At 37.5% G+C, this 24,841-nt stretch overlaps 1 protein-coding gene across 3 annotated transcripts in view; it reads right to left on the bottom strand.

The window, feature by feature from the left end:
• Positions 1-10,718, bottom strand: part of LOC131155524 (uncharacterized) — a 34,528-nt gene extending 23,810 nt beyond the window's left edge. Inside the window, exons 1-6 of one of the 3 annotated variants that reach the window (XR_009136834.1) lie at positions 10,096-10,718; positions 7,921-7,982; positions 6,632-6,686; positions 5,705-5,803; positions 5,369-5,455; positions 130-246 (exon numbers count right to left, since the gene is read on the bottom strand). Coding sequence is in view for 1 of the 3 variants with exons in the window: in XM_058108730.1 (XP_057964713.1) it covers positions 130-246; positions 5,369-5,455; positions 5,705-5,803; positions 6,632-6,686; positions 7,921-7,982; positions 10,096-10,194 (519 nt within the window). In the remaining 2 variants the exon portion in view is untranslated. The remainder of the gene's footprint in view (positions 1-129; positions 247-5,368; positions 5,456-5,704; positions 5,804-6,631; positions 6,687-7,920; positions 7,983-10,095) is intronic. The other 2 variants (XR_009136833.1, XM_058108730.1) reach the window with 2 other exon arrangements.
• Between the last annotated feature and the right edge of the window lie 14,123 nt (positions 10,719-24,841).

Genomic DNA, 24,841 nt, shown 5'->3' with positions numbered 1-24,841 from the left:
TTGAGAATAAGCATTACTGATGACAATTAACTTAGATTAGATTCTGACAGTCTTCATAATATAGCATAACATCAACACAGAAAAAAGGCCACTTATAGGTAAAAAAATGATGAATAATTAAGACAATACCATCATTCCCAGCCAAGAGGCCAGCATGTACTCCCCTATGTGAACAGGTGTTACAGATAGAAGGTAATTCAACATGTTAAATGGAAGTAAGGGGACAAGCCGAAGCAGCAAAACAATCTGTCAAGAGAAAAAGAAAAATTTACCATTATTATTGCAAAATATCACTTAGTTATATATAAAAATATAAGATTAAAAAAAATCACAAAGCCTTAGTCTTTAAGGCTCGTTAGGCAAGCTCATACCATTAGTTATGTGAATTCTTCCTACCACTAATTTTTTCTAGCATAGTTTAAAACAAAATTAAACTTAAAATGCACAAACTCAAAATCTGCAAACCTTAAACTCAAAACGTACAAAAGGCACACTTTCAGTGCTAATGCCTAAGCCTTACGGAATTATGTGTTTGCTTTTTGAGAGTTTGATATTTAGACTATACCGTGGGGCGTTTTAGGCATACCTTGTCTTGAGGTAAGCGCCGATTGCGCCTTTTAAAACATTGATGTATAAATATTACTTAATTTATTTTACATGTGTTGTGATGCAGGACCAAATGTCCAATGACTTGAATGCTTAATTCAACTCTAAATAAAATAAATACATGGGAAGGCTTTCTTTAATTATAGGCTTACAATGCTACGAGAATAAAACATACTTGAGAAACCTAAATAAACTAAAATGCTTATTTCTCCAAGAGGATTATCCAAAATATATCCTCCACTTAAAATAAGAACTCAACCTCAAGTTAAATTGAACACACATTCTAGCTAACATTACCCTATTCATCATCATTCCTAGAATACTCAAGCGCATTCACAATCTAAAGATTAGTATTTAGTAGAACTCTCACTAGTCTTGGGCTCAGCTTCCTGATCTTTAGTAGTCTCTGCCACGGCAACAGGAGTCTGTGTTGGGTAATTGCCATAAGAGTGTTTTTTTTTTCCCGCAACTATATGAGTCAATCAAAAAGCTTTCAAAACACTTTGAATTAGGTGGCTCTATGGGTATGGGATGTGGTTCATGGAATTGATTTTCAGGTATCCTTATATATATTTGCTATTTTCTCAACAGTCCAAGGAAAGGTAGTATCTTGATCAATTGAGTTAAAGTTGAAAGACTAACTCAATGTGCAATGCCCTAGAACCCCAATGCACTGAATTATACATTGTTGTTCAACCTCATCAAAAGAACATTGAGCAACCAATTTGTGAAACCCAAGCGTGTCCATATCAACATCTTTATCATGTTGACCTAACTATGGTCTTAAATTTCCGTGAAAATGTCGAAATTTCCATCAAAATTTTCAATTTCCGTCACCCTCGAAATTGAAATGGCTGTCAATTTCCGTCTTGCATAATTTGCATCAAAATCTCAACGAATCATTCGAAATTTATCAAAATCTCGAAATTGTAGCGAAACTTATCTAAATTTTAACTATACGATGAAATTTCCTTGGAATACAAATGAGAGATTTAGGAGTGAAGTGAAATTTCTCTCTTAATTTATTTTATTTATTTTTATCGAAACAAAATATTATTACAACTTTTGAAATTATAATTAAAAAATAACTTAGAGCAACATTTTATTTAACCATTCATGTATAAATTATCATTATCTGTACAATAAATAATATTTAAACGATTTATGAATTTTATTTGTATTAGCTAAATATGTTTAATGTACATTATCTTACAAATATGTTTGATACACACACTATATTACAACTTTTCCACCTCATGCACAACATAGATGTATTTAATTTCTAATATATTAGTCCTAAAACTAACATTATTATGTTAGTTAACCATTTCTTAAGTTTCACCAAAAAAAGTCCATGTTTTACTACTAATTTCTGTTATTTTTTCAACTCAAAATCGAAGTTAACATCAAAATTGAAATTTCCATCGAAATTTCTGTACTTTTGGAGCTTCGAAATCAAAATTTAACACCTTGGACCTAACGCACACAAATTTCGCTCACAATTGATGGGGATGAATTTCTATTTAACCATATGCCTCACAAAATTCCTTTCAATAATTGGAGCTTGCCTCTAAAGTCAGAGCTGATGAACAAGACTCTGCAGCCAAGTATGAGCGACATAGACACTTCCCCAAAATGTGTCAGATTAAGCAAAAACATGCCTGACTATATATATTAACAATCAACATGTATTCAACACAGAAAGTTGAAGTGTTTGACACTTACAGGACACCACACTCATTATTAAAAGCAGAAAATAAAAACCTTAGGAGAGAGGCTGTAAAATCAAAATTTAAGAGAGAGTGATTTTCAAAAAAATATATGTTTCCTTAAACAAGTGAAAATTTAATCACAGTACCAAAAGAAAACAGTTGAATGATTGAATCAATAACCATTAGCAGCATTAGCCTCTTCAATTTCAACTTCTTACATTTCACTTGAGAAAAATAACTGCCATACCATTAATTTCATTTGGTCAGACGTCTCAAATAGGTAAAGATATTTTCAATTTGACTGAACCAATTGAAAAACATCTTGGAATTTACCTCTCCTCTGAAAACTTAGGCACTTGACCCTGATTCCATAATCTAGTGCGAAGCTTGAATTAGGGGAGGTATTGTCACAGACATGAATAATATATGGGCTAACAGAAGGAACATCAGCGTCCACAACTCCTTTTTTTCTTTCAACTCAGACCAATAATGTTTAAGAGTGTGGAAATCTTGGACTCCAGCAGCCAGTCAAATTTAGAGACAATTTGATTTTGAAAAGTAACAAAATGAGAGTAAGGAGAAGCTACGGTAGCTACCTGCATGGTTAGTTCATGGATTTGTTATTCTTCTTGTTTCTTCCACTTATACATTTGCACTGGTTTATGAGATACAAGATCAAACAATCCATCATCAGCATTTTTTCCCACTTTCTGTCCTGTTAAGCTGTCAGTTTAGTCCAGTTTAATAGCCAGTTTGGTACGGTTTTACTGGACTAGTTCAGTCGACGAGATTGAGCCAGCTGGTATTGTTCTTTCTAAAATCAACTTTGTTTAGAACCCCTGCTCAATCTTCTTCAGCAAAGCAAATGAAATAGGTTTTGGCCAAAAAAGGAGGAAGGTTGACCACTGATTCTGTCCAGTGAGCATTTGATTCCGATGAGGTCAGACTCCAATGAAGATCCGCTAATGGCTGATGAATTTGTGCTGTCATCAGGTCAGCAAAGGTTCAAGCAGTGGAACAAATAGTAGTGAGGGTCAAAGCAACTATGGGACTAGGTACAAACTCTGTGATAAAGACAACGAAGAGCTTCGACAATGTAAAAAAAGTGTTGATTGATCTTAGCACTGGCTTCAATTCCTGCTCGGATCTCAGGTGGATTGAGGTCTGCAAAAGCAATTAGGGCTTGAAGTTTTCCTTTCTGTCGCTATGCTTCTTGGATTGACGACTTGCAGTGACTACTACTCCAAATGTAACAGCAACACAGGTTCCTTTTTTGAGTTTCTGCTTGAAAATTCAACCCCACCCACCCACCCCCCTACTATTGCTTCTTGAGGTAGCACAATTGAAGGGTTTTGAGCTTATGCTGTGGATGTGATTTAAGTCAAATTTGTGAACTCTATGGTTTTGAAAACTGCTACAAACTGTACTAAACACCTATAGCCATGATGATTTGAATTGAAATCAAAAACCTTTTTAAAACACCAGTTGTCATGTTGGATCAAAACATGGTTCTGACACCACCATAATTTGATGCAGCCCAAAAATAACTTCAGTTCTTAATTCAACTCAAAATAAAATCAATAATTAGGAGGCCTTCTATAGGTTTACAATGCTTGGAGAACAAGAAGACACTTTTAGAAATCTAAATAAACCTAATGCTTCTGTCCTAAATTTAAATATTGTAAAATCTAAGAATACGATCCTGATAAAATGCCCAAACTAAAAAAAACGAAAATACAATTCCAAAAGCTTCATTTAGTCAATCTCCTCGTGTCATAAATAGTATATTTACTATATATTCATATATCTATTTACTGTTGATCCCCAGCGTGTTGTGTACTAATTTTTTTGTGCTTGCCAAGCTACAAAGTCCAAGTCATGAGTCCTCTGTTTGTGTCCATGTCCACACAACTTAGATTACATTAAATCACCTCCATACTCTCATTTAAGATGCACTACTCATATATGCTATTCCTTTGTCACGCAACATTTTGACCCATACAAATAAATCATTTATGGCTGGTATGTAAAAGTTCTCTCTTAATTTTAGAGCTATTTGTATGCTATGTTTGCAGTGGTTTGGTATGTTTGATTGGAGAGGAATGCCCACACAGTTTCCTTTGTGTCTGCTTTGGGACAAGATAGCTTTCTCTTGCTTCCAAAGCTCTAACGGAGTGTGTTTTACTAATTTCTAGCATGATTGAAAAGCTCCATCGTACTTACTTTTCTTTGCTTATGTATATATTTGGTGAGTAGGAGGATCTCTTATCCTTCTATTTCTTATATAATTCTGCCTTTTCTCTCTCTTTTCTTTACTAAATTTTTGGCTTTTATAAAGACAATGGAGTTATTTGATGATCACACAGCATGCCGTTTGCACTTCTCCATTTTAACTAACCAGCTTCAATTCTATATATCACATGATTAGCATCATCTTCAATTTCTCATTTTTGTGACTGATACAAGGTAATAAAATCCACAGCTCCTAAGAAGAGGCAACCTGTTCCCTCTTTTCTTCATTACCCCTACTATAATTACTAAAACTGCATTTCATGTATTTTTATCTTACCTACTTATCTTGAAACTTAAATTCTAAAGCCTCTCTCCATAATTATAACTTGGGTTCTATACCTCCTCTTGTTTTATATTATATATAACGGAGAGATCCAGATCCCAGTTCACCTATCAAGATTTCATGAGTAGGTTCTGCTCATGACCTTATCTCATACATCACATTGTCTGAGAGTTGTCACTTTATGCAAAAATCCCAAAGCTTAGGGTCATGCCCAGCTCACCTTCTAGGACACAGTAGACAAGACCAACATTGGACGCTGGCTTTTCTCCATTGTATATTTTTATTCACTAAAGACTATCCCACCATTATTGTGATTTTCAATTAGCTAATGTATTTGATAGTTTCAGCACCCATTCAACTCTACACAAGCATTAAAAAGTTCTTAAATTTTTTTAAGATTAGAATTCAATACATACATTCATACATACATACATATATGTATATATATAGCACTGTGCACATAACCTAATGTCACCTTAAAGCCAGATCCCTGAATGGCAATGGCAACTGCTTGAAACTTTGGATAATTCCTTAGCTTGGAAATAACATACGATCTTCCAATCTGCACAAAGAAGTATCCTAAACAATATCAACAATGCTTGCACGCACACATATTATGTCCCAAAAGAAAATAGTTATTAAAAAAGAAAAAAATTTGCTGCATCTACACCTCATGCAGTAAAATCACAATATACTGATGCACATTCCAAGATATTATTACAGATGTGAGGATTGAACTTGGGAAGCAAGCAAACAAGCATGCATGGCATGCATGTGCACATGTTCACACAAAGAGGCTTAAGAGGCTCACCGTTCTACCAAGAATAAATGCAGCTGTCGCACCAACAGTAGCACCAATAGAATCAACAAGAAATCCCATAGGCAGCCCAAATAGATAGCCACCTCCAAGCTTGATCATAAAGAACAAGTACCATGTAAGATAGTTATACGCCACCAAAAGGAAAACAGGAAAAAAAAAAAAGGTAAATTATTTTCACCTCCAACAAGAAAAATTTAACTTCTTTTGCAAATGCATAATAACAAGCAAGGAGTGGGGTGGCTAGGAGAAAAAGAAATGGAAAAGAAAAACCACTGGGAAGCACTGACTTATCAGTTATCATAGAGAGGAAACTGTTGTAAACTTGTAAAACCCTGAGTAATGAAGATAGCCTTCCATGGTAGGACCACAGAAAGTGTTAAAGTATTGATGATTGATTATTTCCTTAGAATGGGAAAAGTACCTGTCAATAGAAGCTATATGTTTAAGAGAACAGAGGAGTAAATGCAGACCACTCCATATGCAAAGCTTTTCAGTTCAATAACTTCAGTTTTGTACTTCAACATCTTTCGGAATGAGTTAGCTTGTGGCAAATCAATGGCAAAAATCTGTTCAATGACCGGCGGTCAATAAGTTTGGACTTTGGGTGGGCACAGTTTTCTAGATCAATGGCCAAGGGGTTATTTTAATTTAGGAACAGATTTTTGAATTTGCACTCTGTTAAAAAAGATGCAAATTGAATGTTTGTCTTCTTCTTTTTGTTGTTGTTGTTGTCGTCATTTTGTGTGTGGTGTTGTTGTTTGGGGGGGAGGGCAGACCTGGGAGAGGCAAGCACATATACGCCTTGCAGGGCGTGACATATGTAAAATTCCATATTATAAATAACATAAACTCAATCCATGTAAGGTATCAGGCACGCGATTGATTAAATGCGTCAAGAACAAAATGCATAAGACCTACCGTAAGTATTGAAGCTGGAACTGCCAGGACAGTGAGAGGAATGTATGCAACAGCCCTGGAAAATTTGAAGAAAATGAGTTAAAATAAAATGAGATTTAATCTACAGAAAAATTGTAGTACAAAAATGAGTTGCACTTAGAAGACAAATACAATGTTTATACCATTAACTCAATTTCAGTCAACACGACTGTCAAGCATAGATGTTTTCCAAGGATGACCCATGGCCCCAGGACCCAAAGCAGCCAGGTTCAATGTAAAACTCAACTTAAGGGAGGTAATTTAAGTGGGCCTTAGTGCACCACTCTGTGCTGCACATATCTGGCCTAGATAAAGAGCCCATTTCAAGGAACGCCATTAAGATCAATGCTGATTGAAGTGGACATTAGTCAAAGACCTCAAGGTGGGACCCTCAGTGCAAGGCTCAAGTGACTAGTGAATAACCATCCAACCATATGGCACCTTTAGTGTGCCTGTATGAGACCACGGGGGCTCATTTAATGGAAGTACACACTAACTCGTAAATACCCCAATTTTGGCCACCTTGATTGGCCAAAGTAGACTTAGTTTGCCTTCTTGCATTCTAATTGGTCAATTGGTAGTTCGAACAATAAGTTTGCAAACTAAAATAGGTAAGTACCATTTTTTTTTATCATTCTCCAAGCTCGGATAAGACTCCATAATAGGATTTCTTCACTCAAAATGAAGAAATTCATCTTCAAACTCCTCTCTCCACCCCTGAATCTTCAACAATAACTCAAAACTGTAGAATTGAAATCCTGCCTCTGTCTTCTGTAAGTACGGGTAGAAGTAACCAGACCGCATTCCAAACCTGCAGACTACAATCTAAACTATTGACTGGAATGCAATCCTAACCACCATACAACCATCTCTCTTATTTCCCTACTCGTCAAGGCTTATCATATCACTGCACGACATCTACAACTAAGAACCTAATACCAACAAACACCTAGTTATCCATGATAGCCTCTAGGGTAGCCACAATAAAGAAGAAGACATTTATTTTCTCTATTACTAAAAATCTACCATCAACAAACACCTGGTTATTACCTAGCAAGAACAAAGAAGAAAGTACACTAGATCATGCACAAAACCATCACAAGAAATCACCATCAACAACACAATGAACCAATTGCAATAAAATTGACTGACCATAAGCAGAACCAATAGATTAAAAATGGGAGGATGAAGATCAAATACATACAGATGGAGATCACTTAAAGTTAAACACAACTGACTAAAAGATTATGGATTGAATATAGATGACTTACAAAGCAAGTGGACCCCAAACTCCAAGATCTTGCTTGATCCATAACAAAAAATTCTTCAAAATCTGTGGAAAAAAATTCTTTTATTACACAAGGATATAAAAAATAAACCAAGGCATGAGATTTTTACAAGATAGACCAAATGGAAGAACAATTATATAAGCATATTTCTAGCAATCATATTATGTGCAAACTAAAAAGAAAGTAGTGAGTCAAGTTTAGTCTTTATGCACTTTACTTTTGCTAATACATTTCAGACTTCTATATTTGGGATAGCAAGGTCACGGCTCGAAACATAACAGCTATTATATATTTCCAATTCCCAATGTCTGAAGGAAAAGAGGCAATGCCTATTGCATTGTGTCACTCTGTCCACCGCGTGGGTGATTCAAAACAAAACAAAAGTGAATTGGTTAACAGAACAATGGATTTATAAAGGCATATTTTGGATAAAATCCAAGAATGGTAGAAAATTAAAAACATTGCACTTTCCAATGTTTTCATTATTTCCTATTTTTGGGTGCCAATTACTTCAGCTAAGGCATAGAATTTTCTAATATCCAAGGGCTCATAGGATTCTGTTAAGGGGCTTTTGCTTGTCCTATTAGGCTGTAGAGTCTTCATGCATGGACACACCACAAAACAGCTTATAGAAACGAGCATATGTGCAATAATATAGGCATAGAACCTGTTAGATAAGAGAGGGACAACTTAGATGGCTTGGGCATTTGAAAAGCAGGCCTAGTAGAGCACCTATGAGGAGGAGTGAGTTAGTTATTATTTCTGACATAAAAGGGGTAGGGTAGGCCTAAAATAACTTGGAATAAGATAGTGAGGAAAGATTTAATAGCCCTTAATATAATAGAGGAAAATATTCTAGATCAGGTGAATTGGCAAAAAATGATTCATGTAGCCGACTCCACTTAGTGAGACTTAACGCTAGTTATTATTGTTGTTAGTATTTGCCCCCATAGATATCCAACCCAAGATAAAGCTAACTTGTCTAAGGCAGCTAAGCTGACTGTTCACATCATTACCAAACATAAGTTAATGCTATTAAGTGAAGTAAGGATACCTCATTATGCACATACTCTGCTCAGCATATTTGCAAGAGTTTGTCCATAAAAACTTCAAGTCTGTCTATCACATCACTACAGAATATTAGTTAATGCCGTCTATAACATCATTAGGGAGTCTTAGTTAATGCTGTCAAATGAAGTAAGGATACCTATACACCACAATTCATGATCAGCATATTTGCTAGAGTTTGTTTATAACATTCAACTCCAATGACATTTGGTTTCCTAGAAAAACCAACTCTAAGAAACTTTGTAGCCAAGAAAAACATTCTAAGGCAACTGACCATGCAAAAGTTGGTGTTGTCCAAGCAACAAGCCATGATGAGGTTTGTGAATAGTCATTCCAATATTCTCTATTCTGTGTTGATTTGAATAACACTGGAATTTGTGTGATCATTGCCGTAAAATGCACCATCATTTTGCAAAATATAATATCCTATGCAATATCTATTCTATTTCCAGCTCACAACACATCTTATAATGGACTAATACTCAATTCTCACAAAGAAATTTCACACAGTATGCCTCATAAGTTCATGAAAACAGTAGTCATAACAAGAAAACAACCATATTTATGTTCTAAAGCAATGCACTCAAAGCAACCATTTAGGAACAAAACCAATTACAAATCAATCAAGAAAAGGAAAGCTATCAACCCCCAGGGTGTGGTTCAAGTGGTAGTACGGGTTGCGGGAGTGCTTCTCACGAGGTCAGGTGTTCAAACCCTCCCGGATTCATTTACGCCCCTGAATTCTTGAAATTTACCTCCCTTTGAAATTGTGGGGTCGGCTTCAAGGGGCGTGGGATTAGTCACGTGACCATAAAACGGACACGTGGAAATCCCGTGCGTAATCCAAACAAAGAAAAGGAAAGCTATCACTTTATTGTCCAGAAACATGAAAAATGGTTGCAACAAAAACCCCAAAAACTCCAACAGGAAATAACCCCAAACTTCCATGCGCCCCCCCACCCCCCCTCTCTCAAAACCAATCACTGGGATTAGCATTCACAACCCATTAACCCAATATACACATGCATAAAAATAACAAAACCAAGAGAGAGAGAGAGAGAAAGAGAGAGAGAGAGAGAGAGAGAGAACCTTTTCAACAGGAAGATAGATGCAGGCGGCGGAGATGGCCGCAAGGAGGAGGAGAAAGAGAGAGAACTTGAAGGCGGAGGCACAAGAAAGCGTTGCCATGGAGGAGAGGCGGCGACGCCAAGACTTCAGATGTCCTCGCCGTCCTCACCGTCATTCAGCGCCACCTCCTCCCCCCCAGCTTAAGCGGACCCAAATGTCCCTCTCTCTCTCTCTCTCTCTCATTCCCCCTGATTTTCTGACTTCTAAATTTAGATTTGTGGGTAAAAGCTGAAAAATGCCGCTAAATTTGTCGGACGTTCTTCTTATACTTAATACTAAGTTACGAATGCTAAATAGGTAGGAGACGTGTTTGTATCTATCGTCGTCCCCTAATACTTAATTTCTTCTGGCTTCCATCTTCTTCAGCTGCCCTCCGACACCATTGGTATCCGAGAACCGGCAAGGCGGCCGGCCGCCGCATGTTTAAGCTTCATCGGCTTACCAGAATGCCTGTCCCAAACAGTGCCATGCGAGCGACATTCTTGTCACTCGTCAGATTATTATGGATAAAATTAGCATAGTGTGAAACTTGGAAAATGATCAATGAAATGTTGTAACAGAACATTTCTATCTCAAATACTGTTATGTCTCCCTCAATTGCTGCTAATTATAAATTTATAGGTGTTGCCTCCTAAGATTATGTGCACACACATAATAAATACAAAAAATAGAAAAAATTAATAAAGAGGAGAAAGACACAAATTTACGTTGTTCGATAGTATCCAAATGAATAGTATGTTACTCTATGTCAAGTTTAGTTACCAATCCCTTCAACCACATAGTTATTAGTCTCAAGGTTTCTTTAATTCGGTTTTGATGATAACAAATTTGTGCTTAAGTTGTTTTCTGCAAAATTTAAGTCATTGAAGTTGAAGAATAGTTAGAGAATTGAGAGAAGAAATTGAAGAGTTTAATTGATTCCTTTTATATTGTTATTTTCTTAATTTTAGTATACTTTAAATTGTTAAACTATAAGAAAACATAAGGCATGGCACAGAAGAGCTATAACAAGCAAATGGGACTAAAAACATATTGAAGGCGATCGATTCATTTGGTAGCTCTTACATGTAACGGTCTTCTTTTTTTCTTTAACAATTAGTGAGTGGAGTAGTCAACCGTTTTGAAAGCCAAAAAGGCTCTAACAGGTAGCAAATGACTACTTTTCATCCAATGGCTATATATATGTCCTTCTATTTCTTAAAAACATCAACGAATATACACACGCTGAATATATAAGCGCTCTACTCTAAAAAATCTCTCTTTGTGCTTGTCAACACTGGATTTTGTTGTAGGTGTCTATGAAACGGGATGATAGTCCCCAAACGAAAAGAGTTGTGAAGAAAAAGGGGGTAAAACTGATAAAAACATATATAGCATAGAGTTGTCACCTTATTTTTTTTTCAAGAACTCAGGAAAAATGAAGAAAACCCTGAAAAAGGATGTGAAAACCAAAGTTTGAGTTTGAAAGTATTTTTATGCGTAAGGAAGGTGATTAGCTAACCATCTCTGTGATGATTAGCCAATCAGCACCCCTATCGACATATGTTCGCAAAATGGTTACCGTAATTACATATTCATTGCCTTCAAAAACAAAAAGAAACAAAGTATAAAAGAAAAATTGCCCCTATTAAGGGAGGAACCCATAAAAAATTCATGGGTAAAAAATGATTGATGATAAAAGAGTACATCCCCCATTAAGAAAATGAATTAATAGGTATATGCTACAATAAGATATGAGTCCTATTGCTAAGAAATGTTCATATTACTCTATTAATTTATTAAAAATAAATGTTCAAGAATTCCATTATATTTTCCTATAGTACCACATATTTATTGCTTATTTGGACTTGTGACAAAAAGATGAAACAAACTTATTCCACAATTAAAATAGAATAGGGTACATCCACGCAACATAGATAAGATAAGGAAGTAACGACTCAGATGATTTGGACACTTGCAACATAGGACATATAGTGCGCCAATGAGGAAGAGTGAGTTAGTTGTTGTGGGTGCAGTATAAGGGGTAGGTGTAAACATAAAATGAATTGAAATGAGATAGTGAGTAAGGATTTAATAGTCCTAAATTTGTCTAAATAAATGATCCATGATCACATAAATTGACGGAAAATGATTTATATAACTGACCCCACCTAACGGAACTTAAGGCTTGGTTTTATTATTGTAGGGTACATTCATGCATTCCTTCTTTATTCCATTCAAGGCATTCCCATGATCAATTAGGAAATATCCCTCTTCTCACATAGGCATTGATTTTTTTCTATTCCATGTGAGGCCATCATTTTATAGAATAAATTATGATAAAAGGGTAAGTACAACATCCCAAATAAATAAAATTTTTATAAAAGATTTTTATTTGTTTGGAAAACGACAAATGAAATAAAAATAAGGACAATTGAGTTGTCAAATAATTAATGACCAAATTATACCTATGCACGAAGAGTCATAGACCAATAAAGTGATATTAGATTTTCAATGTTTCTTTCTACGTTTGATAGTATGAATTTCAAACCTTAGATTTGAATTTGGATGGATTTGAAAATTTTCAATACAATTTTAGATTACATCTTATCCGAATCCAATAGAACTTCAAATCTAAGATCTCTTCAAGCATGAATTAGTGTTAGTTGTGTTGATTGGCTATCCCATATGCCTACAAAATGCAATTATGGATAAACCAAAAAATATATAACCAAATAAAGTAGCATACAGAAAACAACCAAAAAAAGGTGCACCTCACATGCAAACTTTCAAGACCTAAGATTTAATAAAATTGAGGCTCAAAGATAATTTTCAATGTCTAGATATAAAGAAATATCAAAAAAAAAAAATGTGGAGATGCTTACAAAGCACAATTATGTTAAAATGAGGAATGTAACTAAACAAAACCATAGTGAAGTATAAGATTTAATAGTTTATTCATAATTAGAACAAAGAAATTATCAAATGTTTGACAATCCAATCTTTTTTGTTCAAAACATGTACTTCCCTTGAAAATTCAAGGCAAGGATGGCCAGCTGTGTGCGTATAGAATGACAAAATCACAATATAATAAATGAATATGAGAGTTACTTCTTGAGTAACAAATCAATAATAATTGCAAAATCAAAAGGGACATGTAACGACCTGATTTTTAATGTCATTTTTCCCCATATATACAATCTGTAAAATTTCACTACTCTGACACCTTCTAATATAAACCAAACCACTATCACGTACCAAATAGGGACCATGGAATCTAGAACTTAATAAACTACCTAAGCAGCAGAAAGCAGAATATATATATAACCACGTCAATATATACAATACCAGAGTATCAGAATTTTCCAAAATATGCATACATAGCCATCCCCAAAATGCCATCACTTGAATCTAGGGACTACTAAAAAATGACTTCCCAAAAACACTCACCCTATAGGCAGGACAGTACTATAGTCCCCTCTATCTATGAGTCTGATCTACTCGCCTAACTGGTTCACCTGAAAAATGTTAAATCACTGGGATGAGACAACACTCAGTAAGACAAAAATATGCTATTGCTAGTGTGTGGCAAATGAGTTTACATAATTGTAAAATTTGATTTAAAGATACCATAAATAACTGAGTCTGAGAAAACACGTATAGATAATACACAGTATAGCTCTTACCTATGTTGCTTAACATAAACTGTTTTTCTAAATATTCTATTCATAATGCTTCTAATATTCATAGGTATGTCTATGGTTTCTATAAATCTGGATATATATATAAAGTCATGATTTAATCCCTTATGACAGGGTTGTGTGGCCCGTAGGCGGGACCTATCACATGCTGATCATTTCCTTCCCTGTGATTGGATAGATGATCATTCTGAATTCCTGACTATTTATCATCAAAAGTCAAACAACTAGCACCCCTCAGCGATTGTACCTTGTGCTTAAATTTCCAACATCAGTCAATGGTGTGGCCCAGTGAATTGGAGTGATACGCACAGCAAGCGTCCGAGTCGTACCACTATGGTAGGGGATGTCATACAGTTATTCCGGGAATGACCGAGATGAGCTTCCTTTCAAGCAATTGGGGGAACAATTCTGAATAGGACATAAGAGTTGGCTTGATCCTATTAGGAACCCTTCCCTGCGTTTGAACATTTTGCTAAGCGAGCTTAGGCCCGGATGGAACGAGCCGGGGTCTGGTGCCTGCATGCACTACCTGATTAATGGTGGGTTTGGCAACAAAATTTCTCCTTGACCCCTTATTCTAGTTGCCTTGGTAATAATGCCTTTCAATCATGTGAGCTTCTTCGTCTTTCTTCTTGTTAGTCCACTTCTTGCCCGGAATAATCTCATTTCCACTGTCTTTGACTAGGCCTGCCTTGATGTCGGCTTCAATCCTACCTCCCGCGGCCATGATGTCCATGAAGTTGTGGGGGGTAGATCCCAGCAGGTGCCCATGATAGGGATCTTTTAGCGTCCTTATAAATAAAGCAATGGCTTCCTGGTCACCTACCGAGGGGTCTACTTGAACGACCGCATCCCTCCATTGATATGCGTACTCCCTGAAGGACTCCGTAGGCTTCTTCTCTATCTCGAGAAGAGTCATTTAGTCGGGAGCCATCTCCAGGACATGGCGGTATTGCGCCTCAAAAGCATCTGCCAAATCCCCCCATATGTGGACTCGGGCCCTGTCTTGTTAAACATACCATCTAGTCGCTGCACCCATAAGACTGCATTGAAAACAGTGCATTATCAACTTCTCATTGTCAGAATGGGTGGCCATTGACTGACAATACATGCGCAGGTAGGTCCGAGGGCATGTAGTCCCATCAAACTTCTCAAAGTCGGACATTTTGAACTTTGGAGGGAGCACCACGTTGGGCACCAGGCAATAGTCTGAGGGTCTGACGACATTGGAGACTTGGGTCCCTTCTACTGCTTTTAACCGCTCTTCAAGCTCATTACAACGGTGCTCACTTGTGAACTGGGTCATGCCAACCCCTATTTCCATAGCTGCCATTGGCGGTAGACTGACCATCGAAAATCTAGGCATGGATGCCATAGGGATGAAAGGGTACATGTTTGGCGGCGGTAGGCCATTTGTAAAGGTCGACGGCGGCCCAAATGACTGCCCTTGAACTATTATGGGCTCGAGAACATAAACGGACCCTCTTTCTTCTTCATCTTCTTCTATTTGCAGGGTTTTCCCTTTCATCATCATAGCTAAGATCTTACTTAGCTTATCATCTATCTCCTCCTGCTTCTATTCTAGTCCTGAGAGTCTGTTATCTACTTGTTCTGCCATGATCAGGGTTTTCCTTCTGGTATAGTAAGGCAGGCAGAGGCGAGCTCAACGTTTGAATGCTGGATCTTAATTTGGCATGATAGGAAGTTGGACAATGATTACTGACCCATTGGAGAGGAACATGCATGGATGCATGCAATGCAACCTAAATAACCATTTGGCTAGAGTTTCGAGGAAAACCTTATCCATTGTTGATCTCGGGAATGATCTGTTTTCCCCTTGGTAGGGTACTTTGGGAAATAAAATTTTACTTTCCATAAATGAACTGGGCTTTTTCCGAAATATTGGCCAAGTGATACGGATGCCTAACATGGATGTAAGATGTGCACAACACAAAGCATTTTCCAAACATATGTACAAAAGACATGGATTACAACATGTGGAGAAGGATGTGGCTTCTGTCCCAACCCCGGGGTAAGTATGTACATAGGGTTTTTCGAGGCTCTATCCTAAGCAGAGGATTTTGGATAAATGTGTGGTTAAGCTCTAATCCTTATAGAAAAAAAGGTCCCCAGATTGAAACTTCATCCTCCTTCACAGAGGTCCAGACGAAACTTGCACTGAGCGGAGTGGTTCTCGGGTCCCCATAGGCCCTACCACATGGGGACTGACACTATTACGATCCTATCTAATCCTCAAAGGGAAAGTCCATATATAGAGTTGTGAAGGTGTGGAGTTCAATAGTTTCAGCCTACACCCTTTACCCTACATCCATCCATTATTCAGAATTAAACACATGCTTTATTCACACAAGTCATGGAAACAAGTAGTCACATGCTTATCATCTCATGAAAATCAAGGCATTCACAATTAATCACATGCTCATTTAGTAGATAATGAAAACACAAGAAAAGCCGAGCATTTATTTAACTACTTACTGTGATTTATTCACGAAGTACCTGCAAACAAAATAATCATATGGACAATGTGTAGAAAACAGGGAAGGAGCAATCAAGAAGGCTCATTAGATTTGGATTTTGGGATAATCCTCAATTAATCATTGACTCAACTCTCATTAATCTCCAACGGAGTTGCTAAGCTGTCGTGACGTCTCAGACCCGCTAAAAACCACTCTGGTGATGGGTGCAGCTGCGAACTGGGAAAAATGGATGTGAATTTTGAAAACGTGAAGATTCGTGGAAAAATAAAATGTGATGGAGTTGCCAATAACCTTTTGGAGTGCGGTTAGAACACTTGATTGCTACCCCGTTAGGGGTAGAATCGATCTGCATCACCAGAGTCAGGTTTGGGAGTACGGTTACACGAGGGGAAGGTATTAGCACTCCCTACACACTCATTCTTACGAACGGTACCAGATTAATTGAAAATTATCCCAAAATAAATTTAATAAGCCTTTGAAAATTACTCCATTCCAAAAATTAAAGAAAATGCACAAAATAGATACCATATAGGTATTCCATCAAAATCGGGGCAATCCAATACGCTGAATAGTCTATGCCCTTTATTGCAATTATCGGGATAGGAAAATTAAGAAAATAGTTTACGAAAATACTCTCCCGGGGTTTTGAAATTTCATAGAGTTTTTCTAAGTAGGAAAATACTATTTTGGGAGGTTTTTGGACTTATTTGAGATGAAAACAATTTTCTGGACCTCAAAACATTTTTTTTCTGATTTTTTTTTTTTTTGGATTTTTGGTGATTTTTTCATATTTTCCCAAAATTTTAAAATAACCCAAAGACAATTAGGAAAATACAATGAAAATCAAGTTCCAAAAATATTTTAAAAATTTTCTCCTGGATTTTATGAATTTTTGTGATTTTTCAGAAATTTTTATGTATTTTTATGGATTTTCAAAATTTTAAATATAAAATAAAATAAAACAAAAGGTTAAATCGATTTCATACCAGAGGACTAGAGTCAAAGGAGGTGGGTCAACTTGTTTAAGGTCTGTTCGAGACCATCTGGCAGGGGTAAGTTGTGGTGGCACGGATTGCCTGGCAAGGTTAACGATGTCACGAAATCCTGGCTTTTCCAAAGAAAGGCATCAAAAGGCTAAGAGAGAGCCGTGCATGCTCAAAGTGCTAGGTGGAGAACGTGCCACATGTCACAATCCCTTCCCCTCGGCCTCACTCTGCATGCTTTCTCTCTCAAACTCTTCCTCCTTTTCTGCGATCCAAGCTCACAAACTCACGACCTTCACTTCTTCCACAACCTGCAATGAGCCACGACCTGCCACTCTCCCAGACTCTCACTTCCTCTGCAACCTTTCTCTGAAAATAATCCCGAGCATTCACTAAGATTCCTCCGCTCTAAAGCCCCAAATTCCCTCCGATCTCGCCTTCTCGAAGACTCCCTGAATCTCTTCTCTGCCTCCGTCTTCTCCTTCTTCTTTCGGTTCTATCAGATAAAGCCTGAAGGCCTAATACTTTCTATACTCCTCTCTTCTTGGGCTCTTAAACTCTGAAATCCCTCTAATCTAAACCAACAACCCTTAAACCTCCTTCCTATTTGTGTCTTCGTGCGCGTGTTCAGTGTGTGAATGAGTGTGTGCATGGAGTGCGTGAACAGAGTGCGTAAAGGTGTGTGTGCATGCGTGTGTGATTTAGAGCATGTTTAGGTGTGTGTTGTGGGTGCGTGTAACGGTGTGTGTAGTGTGTGTTTTGCTGCAATGTGTGTGCAGGTGCATGTAGTGTGTGTTTTGCTGCGTAAAAGTGGGTTCAACAGCGTGCATTGTGTGCGTGAAACAGTGTGTGAGTATGTGTGTACTTTATTGTGTGAAACAGTGTGTGTTTTGTGTTACAGGAAGTATGTGAGTTAGTGTAATAATGTGTGTTTAGGTGTGTGTTAGCAGCGTGTGTGCATAGTGTTGTGTGTGCGTGAGGGTGTATTAAGTATGTGTGTGAGCAGTGGTGTTTGAGTGTGTGCTTTAGTGTGTGTAACAGTGTGTGTAAACTGTGAGTGGAGGGTGTGTTTTAGTGTGTGGAAATGGTTGTGGGCGGAGCTAACTGTGTGTGATGTGGTGGCTGAAAATGGATGCTACCGAGGAGGATGGCCGTGAGGCTGAAAAATGGTGGATTTGTGTATGGCCGAGATGATAGCGATGGAGCTCGCAGCTGAGGGTGGTACTGCCGAAGGTAATGGTGATGGGCGATGGGCGAGAGAGAGAGAGAGAGAGAGAGAGATAGAGAGAGAGAGAGAGGTGAGGGCGGACTGTGCGAGTGGGGTGGCCGGCAAGGTGGCTTGATCTGTAGGAGGGTGGTCGGATTTGCTGTTGCTGCTGGGCAATCTACGAAGAACTGCAACCTGAGAGTTGTTGCTGCTGCTACTGCGTTTTGTTGCCAAAAAATTCCCCAAGACCACGAGCTGTTGTTGCTGTGTTTTGCTCGAGTGCTGCTGGCTTCGGGCTTCTCAAGTGCTGCTCTCTTCGCTGAAGATAAGCCGCAAACAACAAGGGGAACTTCGCACAGCAGCTTTACTGCTGTGCTGCGAAGCAAAGAATACCTCAGATGCTGCTACAGCATGAACTGTTGTGGGTAGATGGCTAGAGACGTTGGAGGATTGTGCGTTGCCGTGCTGAGAGTTGAGGGAGAGTCGAATGCCAGAGGGAGATGAAGAGGGAGGACGAGAGATGGGTATTGATGGTGGCTCGGGTTTGGAGCTGTTGGGCGAAGTGAAGAGCTAGTACGTGGTGATGAGGCAGAGAACTGCCGAGCGGGAAGCGGGCAGGGTGACAGGGGATGGTGAAGGTGAAAAGGTAGTAGTGGGGTTGGTTGTGCGCAGCAGGCTGTGAGGTAGGTAGTGGGTCTGTGCGTGTAGGCTTGTTGCCGGTGAATCCTCTACAGTGGTAAGCCCCCTCCGCTTTTTATAACCCTTCTTTGTTTCGGCTTTTTCCTTGGCCTTTGCATCTTCCCCCGGGAAACGTGGGGTGACCCATTGCAAAAGGATGCACAAAATATATATATTTTTTTAACACAAACATACCTCCCTATGTTCGTAACACATGCCCCATAATTTTTATATTATTTTTCAGATTTTCTTCTTCTTCCCTTTTTTGTGCTTTTGTTTTATAATGAGAATAATACTAGTAATAATAATATTAATAAACTACTACTACTACTACTACTACTACTTACTACTACTACTACTACTACTACTAATAATAATAATAATAATTCTAGTAGTAGTAGTAGTAGATAATAGTAATAAATATAATTATAATAATAATAAAAATAAAAATAAATAATCATAGTCCTTTTTGTATTTTTCTTATCGTCAAATCCTATCCTCTGAAAAGAGAGATTCGGCAGGAAATTGAAACTTGATTTCCCAAAAATCGAAGGACCCGGACTCCATTTTTCCTAAAATGCCCAGAATTCGATGAAAACGCATCGGGACTCAGTACAGACACCGGCTCTCGGTTAAAATACTAGAATTCAAATAAAAATACTGGGACTCGATTAAAGACACCCGGAATCAATTCAAAATATCATGACTCAAATAACAAGATTGGGCTTTTCAAAAATGATCCTCCAATTTCCAAGATCAGAAGTCAACTTTATTACGTTGGATTTTTTTGAAAATGGTCTGGTTAAAATTGGGGTGTCAACACCATATATGCATAATTTCTAGACTATAAATTATGTATCATTTTACCTGAGTTCCTGAAATATCACCCACTAGGGTCCCCAAAACACCTATTCCTAAAAATATAATATCCTGATTTTATTTCACAAAACTCCAGTATATTCTCATACAATACAAAATATAGGCTCAAATAAACTTGGTAATACTAACAACCCAAATAATCTACTTATCCTAATTTTGGGATGGTTACCGAACTTCTTAAATCAACATTTTGCTCCGATTATGGTGTAGAGAATCTCCCCAGAATTACTATGGTAGCTTCTAATTTTCGAATCGGGGAGAGACCGAGCCGGAATCGTAGAAAGAAGGCAGGGAAAACGTATTCTAGAGAGAGAGAGAGAGAGAGAGAGGAAATTCTGCCTAAAATTCTCGCAAAAAAAATAATTTTCGGCCTTATATAGAAAGCTTGTTCACATGGACTCGTTGACGAGCCACGACACCTCGTTGACGAGTCCATGAAGGAGGTTCGTCGACAAGCACTTAATCCTCATCGATGAGTTTTAGACTCTGGAAACAGGCCTCTCGATAAGTTCTCGTTGACGAGACACAAGTCCACGTCGACAAGCCCAAGAAGGATGCTCGTTGACGAGAGCTCTGCATTCATTGACAAGACCCTGTAAGTCCCATTTTAAAATTTTCCTTTTCTTCCTCCTTTCTTTATTATTTAATTTCTATAAATTTTTTGAGTCTCTACATTCTCCCCTCTTTATAAATTTCGTCATCGAAATTTGCTATCTGAATTAAACACCATTCTTAGTATAAAACGGGCTACTTATTTTATTACTAACCCTCACTTATGGTGGAGGAATACCGTGGTTACACAAACAGTTCTAGAAGATTACAAATATATTTATAAAAGAAAATTATCCCAAAATCAAAAAAACTACCTATCCTATATTCTAAAATACAACTATACATTCATCACTCTGTGCTGAATAAAATAAACTGTCATTATTTGAACAATACATATCACTATTGTACCCCACTAAACAGGTGTGGGTATTTCTGTCTGATTTCTTCCTCAAGCTCCCATGAAGCTTCTTCCATGGCATGATTTCTGTACAGGACTTTTGCTAACTGAATTATCTTACTGCGCAATTCCTGTTCCTTCATGTTTAAGATCTGTACTGAAATTTCCTCATAAGCTAGAGCATCACTGAGTTCCAATTCTGCATAACTGATGACATTAGAGAGATTTGAGACGTATTTCCTTAACATAGAAACATGAAATACGTCATGTATTCAGAACAAAACTAGTGGTAAAACTATCCGATAGGCAACTGACCCAACCTTTTCAAGTATCTCGAATAGGACAATAAACCTAGAGCTCAACTTACCCTTCCTCTCAAACCTCATGACTCCCTTTAGTGGCGCTATTTTCAAAAACACATGGTCACCCACTTCAAATTCCAATTCTTGACGGTGATTATTTGCGTAACTTTTCTGCCGACTCTGAGCTACGCTGATTCTCTTTCGAATAAGTCGGACTTTATCGTACGCCTGCTGCACTATTTCTAGCCCCAAAACTCGCTTCTCACCTAACTCATCCTAGTAAAGAGGAGAACGACACCTCGTACCATAAAGCGCCTCGTAATTTGTCATGTCTATGTTGTCTTGATAACTGTTATTATAGGCAAATTCAACTAGCGACAAATACTGGGTTTAGCTACCCCAAAAATCCAATACACATGCTCGCAGTATATCCTCAAATACTTGGATTGTTCTCTCCGTCTGACCATCTATCTGAGGATGATAAGCAGTGCTGAATGCTAACTGAGACCCCAAAGCCACCTGCAAGCTTTTCCAAAACCATGATGTAAAGTGTGGGTCACGATCTGAGACTATAGATACTAGCACTCCATGGGGTCAAACAATCTCCTGAATATAGATCTCTGCCAATCTTTTCATAGGGTAGCTAACTTTAATAGGTAGATAGTGGGCTGTTTTCGTCAACCGATCAACAACTACCAAGATGGCATTCTGACCATGCGGCACCGGCGGTAGCCTAGTGATGAAATCCATGGATATGTGGTCCTACTTCCACTCAGGGATGTAATGTGGCTACAACTGCCCCGCAGGTCTCTAGTGCTCAGCTTTAACCTATTAGCACGTCAAATACTGCTGCACGAATTCGACAATTTCTCTCTTCATGCCATTCCACTAGAAATACTCTCGCAGATCTTTATATATTTTAGTATTGCCAAGATGAACCGTGTATAGAGATCTGTGAGTCTCCTCTAAAATCGTTCTCCTAATATCATCATTTGCAGGCACACACAATCTGGTGCGAAATCTCAGAGCTCCGTCATCTGAAATACTGAACTCCTCTCACTGACCACCCTGTACTCAGGCTATTACCTCTGCTAATTCTGGGTCCTCTTTTTTAGCAGTTTTAATTCTTTCCTGTAATGTAGGTTGCACCACTAAATTGGCAATAAATGCCTGAGGATCACTCTCTACCAACTTTACATCGAGTCTTTCCAGATCCATTAGGATCAGATGCTGAACCTTCATAGCTGCTAGTACTGATCTCACTGATTTCCTACTCAAAGCATCTGCTACCACGTTTGCTTTCCCTGGGTGATAACTGATAATGCAGTCATAATCTTTAATAAGTTCCAACCACCTCCTCTGTCTCATGTTTAGCTCCTTTTGAGTAAGAAAGTACTTCAAACTTTTGTGATCAGAGAATATCTTGCATCTCTTACCGTACAAGTAATGCCTTCAAATCTTTAACGCATGTACCACTGCAGCCAATTCCAGATTGTGGGTACGGTAGTTCTTTTCATACTCTTTCAACTATCGGGAGACATAAGCTACAACCCTACCATTCGGCATCAACACACGACCAAGCCCTTTCAAAGACACGTGTAATGCCCCGAACCCTTAAACCGGGGTCCAGTGCGTTATACCTGATAAAATCCTGAAATTCCATAAATCAAAGCATATGTAGCGAAAAACATAAACATAATCTCCATAAATATTACTATAATACCAGAGTTTACTATTCCTATCTATAATCCATATTAACCATCCATCACCTGCATTTCCATATATACACATATCTTCAAAACATCTTAGTATTCACAATCATTCCTTTTTCAACATACTTAAAACATAAAAACATAAACTTAAACTTTATACATCCCAACAGTAATATCAAAAAATATGTATACCCTTCCTCTTTATAATCCTAAAAAATGCTATAAACCCTCGAGCTCTCTAAGCCCAACCTCAATGATGTCCTGAAAAAGAAACATTCATATTCGGGTGAGACACATCTCAGTAAGGGAAGAAATAGTATATTAAAACAGCATGTGGCTAACATGAGGTTTATAAGCATCATTTTAATAACATTTGCAAAATGTTATCGTAAATACTGAAATTATTCTCTGAACCTAATCAATCACATGCAAAAAATTTAACCCACAAGATTACCCAAGGATAGGAGTGATTACCCACTCATACAAGTAGCACCCCTCTGCTTTGATGCTTAGGCAACCTGAAGGTCACTACTGAAGCATATCAGGGCACTCACCTTACTCAGTAAGCCCTCAAGTATTCAATTGATCTCGTACTCACATAGTTCAACAAATGTTTACTAGCAAAGGCCCCAAGGCCGATAGGGAAATTTACCCGCCCATACAAGTAAGTTCCCCCTGCCCTAGTACGTTATGCAACTACTGCCACATTTGAAGTTATTAGCGCACTCGCCTTTCTCAGCAAGCCCTCAGGAGAAGAGTACGTCTCGCCCAATCGTGACATGTTCTATTAGCATAAATACTTCTAATATCATAATATATTATTCTTTCTATCATTATTCAACCATTCACATCTATTCATATTCATAACTTAAACATTGCATTGCATTTCACTTTAAGTGACTCTTTCCCATTTACATCATTCACATTTCACATTTCATTCCATTGTCATTTCATTGCCATTTCATTCCATTTTCATTTCATTCATTCATACTATAGCTGTTCTTTAGCCACCATCAGTTAGTCCACATAAAAATACGTTAGAATCTGCTAACACAACTCCTTTTAACTATCATCAGTTAGTCCACATAGAAATGAGCTAAAATCCACTAACACGGCTCTTTTAAGTTGTTTTACATTTACATGATTGCATTAACATACACAAGCAGCATGGTTCATATCATATTTCATTCTCATGCATTACTTACTTTGCCTGTATCTCATACATTTAACATATATTTGTACAAAACTTACATGTACTCATGTCACACAATTTAGTAGTAAAATTCATACATATTCCTTGTAAAATAAGTCAACCCACATTTAACATTTAAATATTGAAAATATAATTTCCATTTCTTACATAATTTCCCAAAAAATACCTTTCACTTTCATTAGTTCATTTTCACATATACATAACTATATAAATGGTCCTAGGCTCAGAAAACATAGTTTACATGGTTGACATTTTAATAATCCACACCAAAACATAAACATAAATATAACATAATTTATTATCTTTAATTTCATAAAATTTGATTTAATATACAATTTCCCCTTACTTGACTTCTGAACTACACCGACAGGATCCCCGAACTGATACCCACAACGTTCACTTGGATCCTAAATCAAAAACCTTAGTTTAGTCAAATATACCCCAAATAACCCATGATTTCAGTAGTTTATCAACTTTTAAACCTCAAATAAGCATTTAAAACTCCCAAAACTAAGAAACCTAGCCTTTACCTTAACTTAAGAGCATTCCCCAAAAAGCCCAGTTTAAGAAACTGATCTGCTAGATGTGTAAAGAATCCTCCCTAGA

This window comes from Malania oleifera, chromosome 5, assembly GCF_029873635.1.
Source record: "Malania oleifera isolate guangnan ecotype guangnan chromosome 5, ASM2987363v1, whole genome shotgun sequence".
Taxonomy (NCBI): Eukaryota; Viridiplantae; Streptophyta; class Magnoliopsida; order Santalales; family Ximeniaceae; genus Malania; species Malania oleifera.
This window is presented reverse-complemented; position numbering and strand designations above follow the sequence as displayed.